This window comes from Molothrus ater, chromosome 2 (assembly GCF_012460135.2).
Source record: "Molothrus ater isolate BHLD 08-10-18 breed brown headed cowbird chromosome 2, BPBGC_Mater_1.1, whole genome shotgun sequence".
In the NCBI taxonomy this organism is placed as follows: domain Eukaryota; kingdom Metazoa; phylum Chordata; class Aves; order Passeriformes; family Icteridae; genus Molothrus; species Molothrus ater.
The window spans coordinates 59797304-59815162 of NC_050479.2; the positions used below are offsets into that span (position 1 = coordinate 59797304).

Genomic DNA, 17859 nt, shown 5'->3' on the forward strand with positions numbered 1-17859 from the left:
TGTAGGAACCAAAAAGCTCAAGCTGAAATATTCCATCCTGAAAACATCTCAGAAATAGCAGTGTTATGCTGCACACCCTTTCCTTAAGGACAAGTGCCAGGCCATGGTCAAACACAATCTCTCAGCTCTCAGCTCTTACATCCCAGAGAAAGGCTGTGGTGGAAGAGCTCAGAATAAAATATGGCTTCAAGTATTTTTTAAGTTTGGAGAAAACAAGTTCAAATAATGTGTTCTCAATGAGGAGAAGAAAATATATCTGGTTTTAGTAAAGCAGAGCATTGCAGGCAGTGGTCTCGAGTAGAAGTGTTTCCACTCTATCCCAGCTGTCACAGCTGTATTTGGCTGACATACACATGTATATGCAATTGCAGGAAAAGCTTAGAACAAAGACCCTTCAGGATCTCCTGGGCCAGGCTGGCAGAAGGGGCTCAGCTTCTAAATTTCAATACCTATATTCAGGACATCCAAAACTTAGTAAGAGGGGAGCTGCTGTCTGCTTTCCCTCTTCTCATCACTCTGCACAAAACCATCAACAAAAAAGGGCTACAGAAATTATTCAATTGCAAATATCCATAAGGTCCTGCAGAAATATCACTGTCTTTCTTCCAGTAAAATAAATGAGGCTCATATTTTTAAGTGTTTCAATAATTTTTCAAAGTAAAGAACTTCATAGACACTAACTAATCCTGCAAGCAGAATCTTATTTTTCAAATTTTTTAGGAAGTATTTAAGAGAAACTTGGAAATGTTTGAGAGATAGAATTAATAAAATTAATTGGTGCATTTAATTGCATAATGGCAGTGAGCGTGGTAATTCAATAACCATGTTAGCTGGATATTCTCCTATTACAGCTGATAATATTAGTTATTGCCAGTCTGTTGGCACTGCAAGAAGTATATGCTCAGTTGCAGATCTTTCTGGAGGGTTCTTTTTCTGGACTGCTTACTGAAAGAAGTCAAAGTCCAAATGAATCCTGAATTGCACAGCAGTAAGTTTTCTGATTGACTTGTAGAGCTACCAATTAAAAAAAAAAAACAAACAAACAACCAATTCAACCAAAGCCCCAAAGCTTTTGTAATTAGTGTTGGAAGCAAGAGAGAAATTGTCAGACAAAGCTTGCTGATAAGAATACACAAAAGAATGGGAAAATAACTGCAGAATGGAGGAACTGAGTATAATTTTCCTGCTTTCTTCCTGTTAGAAATTCTATCTATTTTTCTTAATATAGCTGAACAATGTTACAATTGTTGCTATATATACAGTAATAAAAACTACACCCTTTAGAAGAACATTTTCTCACACTGCATCACTCCTGGTTACAAAATAAATATGCAAATATAAATCAACTACAAGGCATAATTTAAATTGCAACAATGAACTGATTCTTCCTGTGCAGAAGACAGTGCAGAGCAGCTTTCCAGCAGAACCTGGGACGAGCAGGAAGAAAAGAAGATGCCATGATCTGGCAAGTGATGCCAGCTGAGCAGAGCACCAATCTTTGTGTCACCCTGAGCACAGAGCATTCCTGAGTCAGGCATACAAAGAGTGCCTGCTGGTGCTCAGTGCCTGCCAGCACCACACATGTGCAGGGCAAAACATCAGCACCAGTCCTGCCAAAGCCAAGTGTGCCCTGGAGACACCTGGATCCATCCCCTCAAGGACAGGCAAAGGCAGACATTCCCAAAGACAGGAGCTCAATTCCAGAGCTACCTGGTTTGTTGAAATGCATCTGCAGTATGAACTTGTTTTCTCTGCCAGGAGACAAGGAGCTGCCTGTTACCTCATAAACTTCATTGAAAAGCAGAGCATGTACTTCTACACTGCAGCACATGGGCCAGTCCCACCACAAGCTGACCCAAGGGTTCCTGGAAGAAATTTAACAGGTTTCTCTTATAACATTCCTGCCCTTTTTCACTCCCTTTGTTCTTAAATATTTACTCTAAAAAAAAGTAAAGCATCTTAATACAAAGTTATTTCTAAGGTACTAAATTTAGGAAGTTCACACACTAAGTGGAAACAAATAAATAGTATTCAGGAGGCAAGATTCTAAACTATGTTAGGGGAGCTCAGTTTCTTTCACTCAGAGAGGAACATCTCCCACCACCAAACAAAAAGTGCACTATGTGGTATTTATTCTGCTCCACCACCACAATTCTCTGTCTTTCCAGCTGCAACACTGTCAAGAGAAGGATCAGCTTAACAAAGCCCAGCTGCCAAGACAGGAGGAGTGTGCACACAGAACTCCAAGCTGATGTTTTTCTGCCAGGGCTGCTGCAATAAAAATTCAAACCTCTTCTACCAAGATACAAAAAGAAAAGTATCACACCCTGAAAAACAGAGAAATAGGTTTTAATCAACATATCATCTTACAAACACATCTGTTTTATTTGATTACCAAACATAACAATTCTATTTTAATTCTACTTGAGGTCTTCAGCCTCCTCCTTCTAAAGCCTGCAAATTTTCTAGATATTGGGTGACAGCCTCTATCTCTGCAAACTCCAGCAGTCTGTTGATTAGCTTATCCAGTGCTTCTTTCCCACTTAGAATGTCCTATGAAAAAAAAAAGCAGACAAAAGCATTACTGACTGTTCTTCAGCATTATTCTGAAACACCAACTACTCGAACCCCTGAAATGCACTTTGCCTGCAGTCCCTCCACTTGCTCATCCTTTCAGGTCCCTCCCATGTGAAAGCAGCAGTGGTGGACAGCAGCAGGATATCAGCTGCCTGCCTGTGCAAGGCACGTGGATTCTGGCAGCAACAAAAGCAGCTACTGCCTTGGTTTCATGTAACCCATGCACCTACATGAAAATTCCCTGCAAGAACAATCAAGGATTGAAGAACCTCACTCAAATACTGTTGGCCACAGCAAGAGTGAGGCTGTTTTGCAAGCAAAGCTCGACTAACTTTTGCCAGGCACTTTATGGCTCCAGTTTCACTCAAGAAAGATCCAAACACTAAGGAACTGACTAACAAAAGCCACTTTTATGCAATCATGGAACTATTTCCTCTGCCATGGTATTCTGCATTCCATTAACTATGAACCATTCCATATTCAGTATGCCCTGTATTTACCCAGGACACCTGTGGGTACAGTTTGAAAAGTACTGCTCCTTATGCAACAGCACTTACAGCAAACTGGATACCTAAGCCCAAAATATCGAGGGATCACCCTAAACTTTGTTTTTCATAAATTTAATTTTAAAAAATCCATGATTAGGATTTTTTTTCCCCATTGTAAAAAAAACCCAATAAACAGAGTCATAGAATGGCCTGGGTTGGAAGGTACAGTAAAGATCACCCAGTTCCAAGCCCCCTGCTATGGGCAGGGACACCTTTCACTAGACCAGGTTGGTCAAAGTTCCGTCCAACTCAGCCTTGAACACTTCCAGAGATGAGGCACCCACAGCTTCACTGGGCAACCTGCTCCAGGTGTCTCTCCACCTTCACAGTAAAGACATTTTTCCTAACATCTTATCTAAATATACCCTATTTTAGTTTGAAGCCATTCCCCCTTGTCATGCCCTTGTAAAAATCTCCTTCTTTCTTGTAGGCTCCCTTTGAGCACCAGAAGGCTGCAATTAGGTCACCCCAAAGCTTTCTCTTTTCCAGGTTGAACAATCAGTAAGATTCAAGCCATATGTAGATATTTACTCGGACACAAGATCTCAGATAATATTAAAATGAAAACATTCCATTTCAGTTTCTTTTAACTGTGGCTTGTGATGAAAACATAAAAGTTTTTCTCGTTCTTTACTTGAGCATTAGGAGGAGGAAAGAATGGCCTGACAAAACGAAAAGTCCTTCCTGTCAGGTTTTTGGTTTGGATGTACTATGCTGCGAGAATCTCAAATGTCACTTGCCCAGTTTGGCCAAAGGACTCGTGGATCTCATTGAGGACTACATGCTTGGTCACTTTCCACTCACATAGTAGGAGAAAAACACACAGAGAAGTAGGCCAGTGAGCTACAGCCTGTGCCAGGCATCTCTAAGACTACAAGAAGGCAGGAAAGAAAGTTTAAGCTTTCTAAACCTAGTGTTCTGTCAGAGCACAACTGGCTACATTCTTCATATATATCTTAAGTTGGACTCACTAAGTTAATTTTTTCTTTTTATGGTAAATGTGAGTATCTAAGCAGTCTCATAAGGAATCCTTACCTTGATATTGCGTGCATCATATGAGATCCTGTGGTCAGTCACTCTGTCCTGAGTGAAGTTGTAAGTACGAATTCTCTCTGACTGGGCTCTTGTTCCCAACTGCAGCAAAGCAGGAAAAAACAAAATCTGTTGTGTTTAAAAAAAACCAAATACTTCTCTAGAACAGGATGCTTAAAATAAACAGGTGATGGATCAGCCTGTTCCAACTACCAGCCTAGTGGTCACTAGCTGGGCATTACTGAATTGTACTGTCTGTGATTGTGTATCACAAACCAAGTTTCTATATCCTCCAGCACATTTCTGTTCCCCCTCTGTAGCTGAAAGAACCACATCACTTTCAAAGGTCGTGTAAGGTACGACAGTCCCTACTTCAAAAAATACACAAATGGGGTTTTCTGGGGGGAGAGGGGGTTGTAGCTTCCACACAAAATAATGGAAATAGGCTCCATTAATAATGGAAGCAGCACAGTCAATGCGTGGCTGTTGGAAATTAGCAACAAAGGAGACAGATTAAGAGTAAGAAGTGAAGTTGCCCTCTAGTGGTGAAGTGTGAGAATGCAAGCAACAATTTTAACTTGAAGCAGAAACCCAAATGTAGCACTGTTGGGATTAAAACACTTCACTAAACACTGTGGTCCGGTCTCCACTAAAATGGAGAATTAAATGTTAAAAAACTCTCAGAGAAGTAAATAGATGCCCGTTTCAGTGGGCTTTGGTGAAAATTTCATCTGCACTCAACATGTGTATTTTAGAACATGGAATTTCTTGAATAAATTCCAAAGCATTAGGAAAGGTAATTCACTTTTGCCTGATTTTCCACAACAGTCATATAAATATAAATATAAATATAAATATAAATATAAATATAAATATAAATATAAATAGAAATATAAATATAAATAGAAATAGAAATATAAATATAGAAATAGAAATCCTTTATGCAGCTTTGAAGGCTCTCAAACTGAAATGAATAACAAAGATAAATGGCTCACTGCTTACAATGATGGGATTCATAATCTGCAGGGACAATAAACTTAAATGCAACATGAAATAAGTGACTAAATAGCTGAGCTGGAAAATCTGGAGTACTAAGTAATTCTCTACTTCTGAAGCATTTTTACTCCAATAGATCACTGTTGTAGTTTGAACCACAAATGGGAAAATACTCAAAGAATGGGAAAAGAATGACAGGACATTTTGAGCAAAAAGCACACTTGACAGCCTAACTTAAGGTAACTCTTCCAGAAGCGGTTTCTTCCTCAAAAGGTTACCTAAACTGTATCAAATAAGCTGCTACTTAATTGCACTGTGGCAGGATTGTTCATTTACTTGTTTCTCTCAAAACCTCTGTATGGCCTTAAAATAGTCTCCTTTAGAAACTTCTGAGAACTCCTGATCCTAGTTTCCATTGAATGTAACTTTTTACTGATGCTTGATTTGTGTAACTCTGGCCTTGATGGGGGCATGCAGTACATGATGTTGAATTTTCCCTTTTGAAAAATTTCAGCCAGTCTTTTGACCCTTCTTTCCAGCCACAGTTGATGTCTCTTTTCGTTGCCTGAGAAGGCTACAGTACCACTGAACTGGGGTAAGTAAAGGCAGACTTACCATTCTGAAGTACAAGATTCTCCTCCCTTGTAAGCACCCCTAGTTTAGACACACACTCCCACTTGCTCTGTCCCCTCACCCAAAGAGATCAGAAACAAATCTACAACACAACACAACACCCCCTCCAGATCTCAGGCACCACTTGCCTCACCTGCAGCTTCCTGGCACTCTGCTCCTGACTGAGCTGCTTCTCAAGGACCTGCTGGTAGAGCTTGGCTCTCAGTGTCCGCAGCGCGATTTCCTTGTTCAGCTGCTGCGAGCGCTCCTGCTGGCACTCCACTGCCAGTCCTGCACACAGCCATCCAAGAGCCCATTAGAACAGAGAACAAACAAGCTGAATTAATTCTAACACATTAGGCAAATGAAACCTACTGGAGTGCTGCTGGTTTGTAGGGCCTTTCAGCTGCAGGATAAAAAGTCATTTTAACACACTGGCTGGAACCATTAGTGCATTTTTAAACTTGTCACAGCTGCACTGGGGGGGGTATTGTTCTGTGCTACAGAAAAGTCAGGGATATTTTAAAATTTCATGAAGCAAACAAGTTTCTGACATTGCCTTAAGAAACTGGATTCACTCCAATTAGCTGCCATATGTTAAAAATGCAATTTGAACAGCCTACAAGAGGATGTTTAAAAGAGTGTAACACAAGTTTTTAAAATCTTAGTCCAGATAAGCTCTTGGAGACTGGAAAATTCATTTTTCTAGGAGAAAGGGGTGCCTAATAAACACTGGTGAGTCTTGAACTAAATTATGAAAAATGATTCAAAACAAGACCTTTAAGTCTTTAAAAGAAATGTGTAACTTTTCATTTGATTTTTGAATGAAAAAGGCCTATAGGGAACAGCTGTTTTCAGTCAATTTCCTGTGCCTAAAGTGATTCTGTATCTTACAGAGAGAAGTTCACTGAGTTTCAATAAAACAAATCCCAAAAAAGACAGAATGGTCCAGTCTACACTGTACCTTCCCATCAATATACGTTTTCCCTTCTATCCAATATATGATAGCATTATCTAGTATTGAATGAAGATCTTTAAGCTTTCTTTTAGATCAGTCATGTAACAACACAGACTCCAGCTAGGCTAAGCATGCCCTTGCTTGCCAGTGGCCATTACTGCTGAAGGTAAAGAGCACATAGTGCAAATTATTTACATCTTCTACCCCATTCCTGTCACCCTCCATTTGTTCTTTCATCCTTCAGAGACAGTTTATTCATTCAACACTCCCTCTAAAGACAGAACTGGCATAATCACTGTGCCCCTGGTACACAGCTCCTGTCTCACACTGTCTGGCTACAAGAGGGACAGAACCAGAAGGGGCTGCTTCTCCTTTCTTGGTATAAGGCCCAGCCCTACAAGAGACAACCTGCAGGACACAACCTTCCTTTTCAAGATACAGATTCAGTGTGATTAAAAGTGCAAAGTACAGCCAGACTTACCTGTAGGAAGGTGCACAATCCTCACAGCACTATCAGTTTTGTTAACGTGTTGCCCTCCTGCTCCTTTGGCTCTGAATGTATCTATACGCAGATCTTTGGGATCCACTTTAACATCAACCTAGAAGCAAAGAAAATTACTACTTCCTGTTCATTCTAAAAATATTTGGATGTCAGTGACACTGAGGATTAATAAGAAATCACTTCTCAAAAAACGGCTCCTTTACAACTGTTCCTAAGTACCAGTCATAATCATTATTATTCTAAAAATGCAGTGTCAAGTATTTCTGAAAAGCAAATGATGCCTTAAAGATTTCACTTAGTTTTTCAAACTCTTACTCCAGATCCTTCACAAAACAAGGTATGTGTGTGTGTCAAACAAAACACAATCACTGTTTTGCAAAACCACTAGCTTTGGCAGAGAGGCTAAGAAATAAGCAAATATTTAAAAACCATTTCTAAACAGCAGTGCAAGGATCTTGTTCATGAGTCAAGCCTGAATGATTCTTGCAACAGTACTTAGAATCATCTGAGAAGAAAACAGGCATATCCAGATCTATTCAAGTAAGGATTACCACACTGGAAATAGGAGTCCATGATGACCTGGACCATAGTTTGAGCTCAGTGGATGGGAAAGGAACAATCAGATCTGATCAATGTTGCAAGGAAAGTATTATGAAGAAGCAGGAGAAGGTGCAGAAAAAGCCTACAGGATCTGGTTTTGTTTATTTTTTGTGTAAATTCATGGTCTAAGTGAGAACTGTCCGTATCAGTGCGATCTCAGACAGACTAGCCAACAACACTCATTCACATTCAGAGACTGTCTTTGATTTACCAGAGAAGGACACCAATAATTTAAATGAAACAAAAAACTCAAAGGATGTACAGAATCACATTACTGTGCAACACTGAGTATTTTCTTGGATATATTCTGTGTCTTAGTACATGATGTAACTTAAAATGGGCTTACTCATAGCAGTGAGTCTTGTCAGTGTTGGGGCTGGAACACTTAATGAAATGATCACTCACTACATGCCATTTCAGGCAACATCAAATCTCTGCCAAGTTGCTTCTGATGATCCATTTATACATGTAAGGTACAGAGCCAAGGACTATCATCCCCCAGAGTAAGAGCACTTGTGTTTCATTTGCTAGGACTTGCATGAAGCACTTGGTTATCAGTGAAATCCCCAAAACAGTAACATGCTTTTAAATAACACCTACTCCAATACCAAAATGGGTGAGCAGGGGTTCAGCACCACCTTAGCAAACCAATGAACAGTTTACCTCCTCTGGCTGAGGGAGGACAATGACTGACATTGTCCCAGTGTGAATACGCTGCATTCTTGATGACATGCCCGTCTCAGGGATTCGCTGGACTCGGTGAGTCCCTCCTTCATATTTCAGATGCCTGTAGACATTCTCTCCTGAAATATGAGCAGCAGCATGATGCAAACCTCCTGGAGAGACAAACAGTGTGTGACAAATACAGCAGAGAAACACTGCTTTCCAATTCCATTGTCTTGGAATCTCTGAAGAACTGCTGTACCTATCTCAGCCGGGGTATAGTTCACGATGTCAAAGGTCCAACGTTTGTAGTCAGCATAGCTCTGGTACATGTCAAACATTTCTTTAGTGAACTGTTGGCAGATGTCCCCTAAAAATCAAAAAGCATTACCACATAAACAGCACATTTTAGATTTATCTGCAACTCTAACCCCAGTCATTAGGCAGATTAATGCTCATCTTTAGAAAGTATTGCTGTATGCCAGTAAAGTATAAAAAAAGCATTAAGAATAACCCATAAGAGGTTTAATGGAGTTGGATGGAGGTTGGAAGTAATCTTCACTGTAGGGGCTTTGCTGACCTCCAGTTGTTCTGCCAGCTGTCACTTCTAATATGACAGGACTTGTATCGTATTTTTCCTTTGGCACTAGAAGCTGGAAAAGCTGAAAAAAAAAAAAAAGAATGCCATTATCTCTGTCATGACCCTGGATCTTCGCTTAATCAAATTTACAGCCAGACTTCACAATTGCCACAGCCTGAGCACACACAACCACTGACTTCCTTTGACAAGGAAGTTAAGTAGGACTAAAAACTGTCCAATGACCATTGCAACTCAGTGCAGTCAGTGTGGAAATGCAACATGCTAGTGCATCCACATGAAAGCTAGCTGATAGTCCAGTCCTGCCAAGTCAGGTGCCAGTTCACCCACCCCAGCCCCAGCTACCTATGAAGACAAAGTTATTAGCTAACCCAGTCAATCTTTACATTAATCTTATTTCTCAGAAAGTCACATTTCATATTATTTTAGTCTGAGTATAGAAATGAGCCCAAACACAGTGGTCTCCACTGAATTGTTTCAACTTCTTTGCTTTTATTTTCCCCACTCATGGGATGCTGTCAGCTGAAGAGAAAATGAAGGATTGTAAGTTCCAATCAGAAATCCCTCAAGAGTGCATGCTCCACTGCCACAAACAGTTACTAGGATGTTATGTCAAATCTCAGTAGCATAGACTCACCACTTTTTTAATCCCCTTCAGCATTTGCAGACAGACAAGCAAGAGAAATTACTCAATCATCTCCTAAGACACAATTGTCACTAACAAGCTTATTAATAATTAATGTTGCCACTTCTTTTCAGGGAGAATACGAAAGCTGGACTTCCGTTTCATTAAACTCAAGTGTCAGAATCTATTAGTAAGATCATAGAGGAAAGGTTTTCTGACATCTTTATTTACAAAGCTGTGAAATTTTACCTCAGGCTCACCTTTCTGCACAACATGTTCATTTTTTTATCCAGGCTTTCCTTCTCTTCTAAGGCAAGCTCTAGAAGTTGTTTCTCATCTCTGCTGTCTAGTTCTAAATTCGAACAACAGGAATAGATGTTAGCCAATCTCACCAAGAGCAAACTATAACACAGCTGTCCAAAGACATGCACTGCAGCACAGAGAAGCTTGTAGAGTTTTGCCAGCATAAAATACTCAAATAAGAGCAGCCCAAGCTAGGATGCACATTGCTAACTCAATGATCATATTTTCCAGGTGTACTAGAAGGAGAAGCAGATATTTTACCTTAACCATCCCACATTTTAGAGCTTACTAACAAACTACAACACATTCTCAAGTAAAGCTCACAGAAGCTCCAAGCCTTTTCTGCTATGGAGGCTCCAGCTTACAGTAATAAAAATTTTTGATCAGTTAGCAATAGATTATACACTAAGTAGAAACTTGAAGACAATTGGAGTCAAGTGAAAAACCTGTCACTGCTAAAACAGGGACCCCCCTCTCCTGTTCATCTTTCTTTCCACTTTTCTACTCACCAGAAAGTGAAACAATTCAACTCACTGAAATTAAAAAGCAAGTCTGGTTGAATAAGTCCACGTTTTTACCATGCCAAGTTGAACTAGATTTAAATTACAACTAGACAATTACCAACACAAATGAGGAGGGAATGGCTGAAGCCACCTTTGAGCAATTGGGAGTAAGAATGAGGGAACAAAGCAATAAAGAGAAGGTGAAAACTTTCTGCCTTGTGGCCAGCATGGAAACCATAGGTTTGTCTCAGATGCAGCATAAAACTGGACTCTCAATTGATTCTAGCTGGTCCAAAAAGTATTGATCAGATAAACAATATCAAATTAACTGCTGTCAGCAGAGATGGTCTGGTGGTGACCAATGAGCTTAAGGTTCAAAGGATTGGTATCCCATTCCTACCTCCCTTCAAAACAGAATTCACTTAACCTACCTCGTGACTCACACCACCAGAGGGAAACTGGGAAATATTTTTCTGCTTCACTGAGTGTTGCAAATATAAAATCCTACATCAATTGTCAGGAATTCAGGTAGTAGAGAGAAGAGGGTCAGTTAGGGAGCTAAGTGGAAAACAGTGAATAGCCAAATGAAGGGGACATCTGTGTTTTAACTTGGCCACAAGATAAACGGTACAGACATTTATCATTTATATAGACAGAACAATTTGGCTCTATTTAATTAATTCATGGGCTGTAATTTTTTACCACTCTTTTCCCTTCTTTCAACTAGAACTCACTCCATCCCTCCACATCATAATTTATGGAATTAGAAAAATTCATTATATTCATTTGATTCAAAACCAGCCTTTCTAAGTTGAAATATGAATTTTCCAGAATTTTCTTAATACTTTTTGATTCTTTCAAGAGCATTTATTTTTCAGCATTAAGTTTTTGTACCTTGTCTCCTTCACTCATTCTCCTCTTTTCTCCAGTGAAGAGAATTAGAGAGGGTTGAGGATTAAAATATTTTAAATAACCATTTTTTTTCCAAAAGCACATCTATTTATTATTAAAACTAAAGTATACAAATGTTTTCTACCTCTTTCTAAATAAGTTACATTTACATATTTTTTTCAGTATGTCTCTTACTGTTTTGTCCACACCCCTTGTCTCTCTCTGAAAAGCACCATGAACTTTTGTCTTCTTCCATTTACAGTGCTGGGTACTGATTTCTCCCATCCTTTGATTTTCCCCTCCTTCTCTGCTTTAATGCAAATCCCATTCTCTCCAGGTCAGTGTCTCCCTCTCTTGGCTTAATACTTGCCACTGTAGCAGAATGGATCCATTTTTTCCTTCCTACTGTGTGCACCTCCTCACACTAGTAACAATGCTGGGTTTTTCCCCAAATGTTGCAACATTACTTATTTCATAAATTCTTTTATTTATTCCCTCTGTACTTTCTTTTTGGTTCAAAAACCAGGTACAATTTTTAATTCTCTTTTATCATTTCTACTGTAGCAAACTATCGAAAAACAGCAGCTTCTTAAACCATCCTGTTTATTCCTTAAAGGACTCTCCAAATATTTTCAAAGAAATATTAGCTTTTGCCATTTAAATTGGAAGCTGAAAACTCAAAGCCTAATGAAAGTTCACGTCATTTGCTCAATAAATATCACTGAACTGGTCAGGTGGAATATCATTTTAAATAACACGGCGGAAGTCTGCATCTATCAAAGGTTTTAGCTTCGCTAATTTTTTTCCTTCAGTTCAACCCAAAAATAACCTCAAAATGAACACCTCCCAACTATTTCTGTTAGATGGATATCCCTGAGGTTCCAGACAATCCCTACTCTCCCAAAATTATCATAATAAGACCTCAAACTAAAATGAGGCAAGATGAAAACCAGAAGGATGTGGCTGGATGCAGAAAGCCCTTGCAACACTCGAGCCTGCAGCAGGGGGACCAGGGAGTGTTCCAGGTCTGGCTGAACTTACTCACAAGCTTTCCTCAAAGGCTAGGCAATGAAATTTATCCCAAGCACAGCTGCTGTTCTGAAGCAAGCAAGTAGATGTGTTTTCCTTTACCTGTGCACATCGCTTCTAACTCCTGAACTTCTCTTTCAGCCTCTTTGATTTCTTGAAACGCAGCTGCAATGGGGGACAGATTGGCACATCTTCTCCTCAGGGTTCTTTGCTCAAAGTCATTTAATGAGTGTGCACTTAACTGATGACTAACCTGCTGGTATTCCTTGCTGAGAGACTCCAGATACTTCTGCACAGCCTCATTCTTCCACAAAGCTTGAGAATCCTGATGGTTTTTCCTGTGCCAACTGTTAAAAGACAGAGTGAATCTAGCTGTGTCCAATAAAGGCTTTGGCCTCCAAAATCCATGGCTGTGCAGTCCCACCATGCAGCCTGTCTTCTTTGCAACGGGAGGGAGAAGACAGCTGTCAAGTTGGCTGTGACAGCAGCAACTGGCAAGCAGGCTCTTGAAACGGCAGACCTTTTGGAGAGGTTTCATTTTGTTTCTTACTTTTCCACCTCCTGAAATTAAAAGTACACAGTACATTGGCCAGTGTTGTTATCTAGAAAAAGAAAGCATTCTATTAAAAAAAAAAACAACACAACAAACAAACACAAGGATATCAAGGCCATATCCTGGTTTGATTATACCGCCACAAATGCAACTGTCATGGACAAAACTATTCCTGTTTTAGTCCCAGTTTAAACCAGAAGCTCTTATCACTATCATTGTGACTGACTGAGGGTTGCAAAAAGTCTTTTCTCCCCTCTCCTCAAACAGTTTATTTATACTATGGAAAAGCTCCTGTGGATGAGGCTTTACAGACAGTAGCTTCATTTTGCCATATGTCTCATCAGAAAAATCCAACCATTTCATGCTTACTGATGAAAGAAAAATGCTGCTGAGAAGGCAAATCAATACTAGAGGTAAAGAATTCTATCCAGAGAATGTAATAAATGTCCAGAATTATGTGTCAAATTATATCCACTACCATAAAAGGAGGACATTAGTAGATGACCACACAACAGATCAGTCAATAGGACTTCAATGCACTTACAAAAAATCACTCACTCATAAGAGAAGTGAGTGAACTGGAGAAGAAGACAACAGGAGAAGACAGGAGAACTTCTTTATGTGCTTTATGTCCCCCGCATACTCCTTACTGTGATATATTTACACTTAACCAACATAATATTTTCCATCCAAAAAGTGAGTAAGAAGCAGGTACTCTGAAATACAACTCCTGTATTTTTCTGAGACATTTGGCCTACAGTTTCATAGGACCCAGACTCCCCTTAGCATTACTGCTGCTCTATGAAAGATCATTTCCTCTTCACTTTATATCATCAACATTGCAAACTATGTTATGAATTACTACTGTGCTCTAAAATTTTATATTGGAGTGCAAGGCTCTGCCAGGAAAACTACATTGAGATCACACTTATTCTAGGGCTACTCACACAGAAAAGGTTTAACATACAAAGAAGCATTCCTAGTAACCCTGCCAGTGCCATGGTCCCATCTGCTCACTGATTTTTACAAAAATGTGGATTCTGAGAAAATAAGAGCATGAATCTTTTTGCAACAAGATCTCCTGGAAACACATGTTTCAGTTTCCTGACAAAATTATTTTTTACTCATCAGTAACAAGACCTTCTGTACATCTTCATGCATTTTACTAACAAATTACTGTGACACTCTAACTACTCAACTCGCCTGTTATTCTCACCTATTTACTGTCATCCATTTGTCCACAAGGAAGAAAGAGCAATATGCAGTAGGACCAGAAGTACTGAATCCTGTCTGAATGCTTGTTTTACTACCTACAGAAGGAGGCAAGGACGTTTATTCTACTTCTGTACCCTTCCCAGATTCCCCAGCCAGCAGGTGCTATTGAATCCACAGCAGCAATCTCAAGACTGCTTTAACGTACAGAAAGCAAATTATAGCCCTCCTGGAGTGCTATAGTGACTAAAACCAGCACTTGCAGGAGAGGGATCCTGTTCCCTTCACCAGGAGCACAGCAAAAGGCACAAATCAGGCTCATCATCCATGATCCTGGATTTCAGCATGAGTGGACTCAGTTCCAAAAGACCTAATTCTGCTGATGAATATGGACTTGCTCCAGATCAGCACAGCCCACTGTTGTTTGGCTAAGTGCTGACCATCGTCAACTCAATTTTAAAACATTAATGTTATATTTTATTTTAATTATTTCATTAAACGTATTAATTATTAATTACAACCATCTAGCTAATTTTTACTGGTGTAGTTAAAAAGCAATGCACTCAAATAATGACACATTTGTTGTATTGCTTTGCCTGAGCTCTCAGAAATTATATTTTTGGGTTTAAAAGAAAAAAAAGTAATGAAATAACACAGACCTTCAAGGAAGTCAGAAGTTTCAAAACAGTTTTGCTATGTTAAATAAAAAAAGGTATCTCTTCTCAGAGTGGGGCTGCCACACCTTATTTGCATAAAAATAAACAGACATATAACTTTTACAGAGCTATAAGCATTAGATGACCTATTAAATGATCTCCAAACCAGATTTTAATAACTTTTAAATGTGATTAAAACGGCCTCGTGCACGCCACAAATCAAAAACCAATAAGCGAAAGTGACAACTGTAATTGTCTAATTAAAATAATAATTTTTAAAAATAATTTCAAGACAGGAAAGAGCTCTCAATCTTGCGAACTCTTTCAGAGGTTATAAAATGCATTGCTAACAACCAAAGATGCGACAGGCGCCATGCAGCAGCACTCGGGCACACACGGATCCGCAGGTGCACGGCAGGAGGAGGCACTGCAAGGCTCACCGACCGGATCAGGAACAGCTCGGGCCCCGGGAGCGCCTCCCACGCACCTCTGCCTCCCACCACGGCCACCCCAGCAAAGCCCCGACAGCCGCGCAGGGAGCGCCCCGGCAGCCCGGCCCCGCTGCGGGGCTCACGGGGCAGCGACAGGCAGGAGCGGGCGGCGAGAGGCGGCAGGAGCGGGCACGGAAAGGAGGCAGGAGCGGGCAGGGAGAGGCGGCAGGAGCAGGCACGGAAAGGAGGCAGGAGCGGGCAGGGAGAGGCGGCAGGAGCGGGCAGCGAGAGGCGGCAGGAGCGGGCAGGGAGAGGCGGCAGGGGCGGGCAGCAGAGGCAGGCTCACCGGCAGGGCGGGGGCCGCGCTGCCCCCGGTACCCGCGGCGGGGCTCGGGCACTCACCGTCCGCACGCCCCGACACCGCTGGGATCGCGGCCCGGCCCCGGGCCCACGGCAGACGGGAAGTGCGGCGGGCGCGCTCCCAGTCCCAGCATGCCTGCGGGAAAACGCGCTTCCCGTCCCCCCGCCGCCACCGGCACCGCGCCTGAGCCGCGCCGGCGGCAAAGGCAGCCTCCGCCTTGCGAATCTGGTTAGTTAAAGATAAATTTCAGAGAAATCTGAATAAAATAACATTAAGCTCCACTTTGTGTCAGAGCTCACTATTCAATTCTATTTAAAATGAATTATTAGGGTCTACTAAAGGCAAGCAAAATATTAATAATAAGTACCATTCTGCTTCTGACTATGCTAGTTAGCTGCAGCTTCCTCATAAAGTATGCTTTAAAACATACTATGTATGTGGACATTTTAAAAGCTATTATTAAACATTATACCACTACCTCCCTAATTAAAATTTTTAAAATACTTAAGCAATGTTTTTTAATACCTATATTCACCAAAATACCTTTCTTCTCAGCTACTGTCATTCTACAAAATAAAAAAAAAAAAAGTAAAACTTTTGTATTTAGGATGTAAACCATCCCTAGGATTTGGCATGGTAAATGTTCCAAAAGACTGAAAACGGGACCAATCAACGGGTAGGATTCGGATCAAAGCTCAGTGCCTGAATGACAACCAACCACTTGTCCTCCAGGTGTGAGGACAGGTTCTGGCTCTGCTCTACCCGTGGGTACAGGAGGTAAGGCAGACAGATGGACAACCACTTCCAGAGAACAAGACCCACCCCAGAGTTGGTCCACAGGAAGGGCTACAGGAAACAGCACCCTGAAATCTTCCCCAGGCCTGAGCCCACACTGATGTGCCCTTAGAGATGCCATCAGCCAGACACTGTTCCCATTATACTTCACTCATCTTCCATTATGACTTCTGGGACTTAGTGAAATTAAATAATAAAATTGTACTTGCATTGGTACTCTAAATATGCAATTTGATACTTAAAAGTATTGGGAAGGTCCTCTCTGGGAAGACAATCAGGAACCTAACAGCCTGAAACTGGCAGTAGTCCTCATGCTCCAAAACTGGCTTTAAAAAAAGAAGGTAGGCCAAGGAAAATCAAATCAATTTCTACTCCAGCCAGTAATGGTTATTGCATTGAATCCAATCCTCTGATTAAACATGATCATGTTCAGTTTTTATTATCCCTTGTGGGTGAATGTTGTAACTTAAGTGTGAAAATAGAGACTGTAACAAAGTCCTGCTCCCTCCCTACCAGGCAGCAAAGCACGCAGGGGCAACACAGCCAAGACAAGGGCCGGACTCTGTGCAGCCAGCAGGGCTGCCAGGGACTATCCACCACAGGACCTGTCCACGCATCTCATACTCAAAACATGTAAGATACACTCTTTCCCTTAGTTTACCGTGTGCTTTTAGACTGCAGTATGGGAACTGAGTATGAAGGATGTGAAATCTGCTTCTACCCCTCTCACAGTTTGTTTTCATGCCTTAAAACCTGCATGGCTGGAGCAGCAGGTGCTGACAGTGACATTGGGTGCAGAAGGGAAGAATCACAGCAGGAAGACAGCTGGGCTCTGGGGCTTCAGGATAGATACAGTGGTCCTGTACTTTAAAATCTGGCACTCTTAACCTGCCAATTTAGAAACTGGAGGCAAAGGGATGGCTCATCAGACAGAACAGGCTCCAGGCCTTGGCTTGAAGGCAGGTCCATGCCCACACGGGGGCCCTTCTTCGCCCAGGGGGCCCTAACTGGGTTTAGTAGTGTGCCAGCATCTCCCAGCAACTTCCACAGGAGCAAAGTGACACACTCTGCAAAAATAGCAAACTTGTTACAATGTATGTAACACTTCAATATTGTTCCCCTCTTTCAGCCCAAACAGTTCAGACTTCTGAAATCTTTCTGTCTGAAGGAAAAAATGGTGACAGAATCATACGCTTCTTGAATACAGTCCTGTTTAATAACAAAGCCTGTACAGAGAGCTTTGTTTTGCCCAGCACAGTGGGATTAAATGACAAGAAGTTTTCTTGACTGCGCTCCCAAACCTCACTTTCAGTTGGAGCTCTGCCTTCCCACAAAGCTCATTTCTTTGTTTATTCTCTCCCAGCTAGCCTACAAACGTTTCTATTATTGCCTCTCTGCTTTCCTTTTCTTGCTG

General features: G+C 41.1%; 1 protein-coding gene across 3 annotated transcripts; it reads right to left on the bottom strand.

Moving 5' to 3' along the window:
* Positions 1-2328: 2328 nt before the first annotated feature.
* Positions 2329-15717, bottom strand: MTRF1 (mitochondrial translation release factor 1). Of its 3 annotated transcripts, XM_036388774.2 has the most exons (10): positions 15636-15717; positions 12540-12998; positions 9972-10063; positions 9069-9150; positions 8751-8858; positions 8489-8661; positions 7205-7322; positions 5920-6056; positions 4161-4259; positions 2329-2553 (listed from the first exon to the last, which is right to left on the bottom strand). In XM_036388774.2, exons 2-10 carry the CDS (start codon positions 12973-12975, stop codon positions 2434-2436), a joined length of 1365 nt encoding a protein of 454 aa, XP_036244667.1. In that variant the 5' UTR covers positions 12976-12998; positions 15636-15717; the 3' UTR covers positions 2329-2433. The 3 variants fall into 3 exon arrangements, with proteins under 3 accessions (XP_036244667.1, XP_036244658.1, XP_036244676.1); XM_036388765.1 differs by lacking the exon at positions 15636-15717 and having other exon boundaries at positions 12540-13023; XM_036388783.1 differs by lacking the exon at positions 15636-15717 and having other exon boundaries at positions 12691-12804.
* Positions 15718-17859: the final 2142 nt, after the last annotated feature.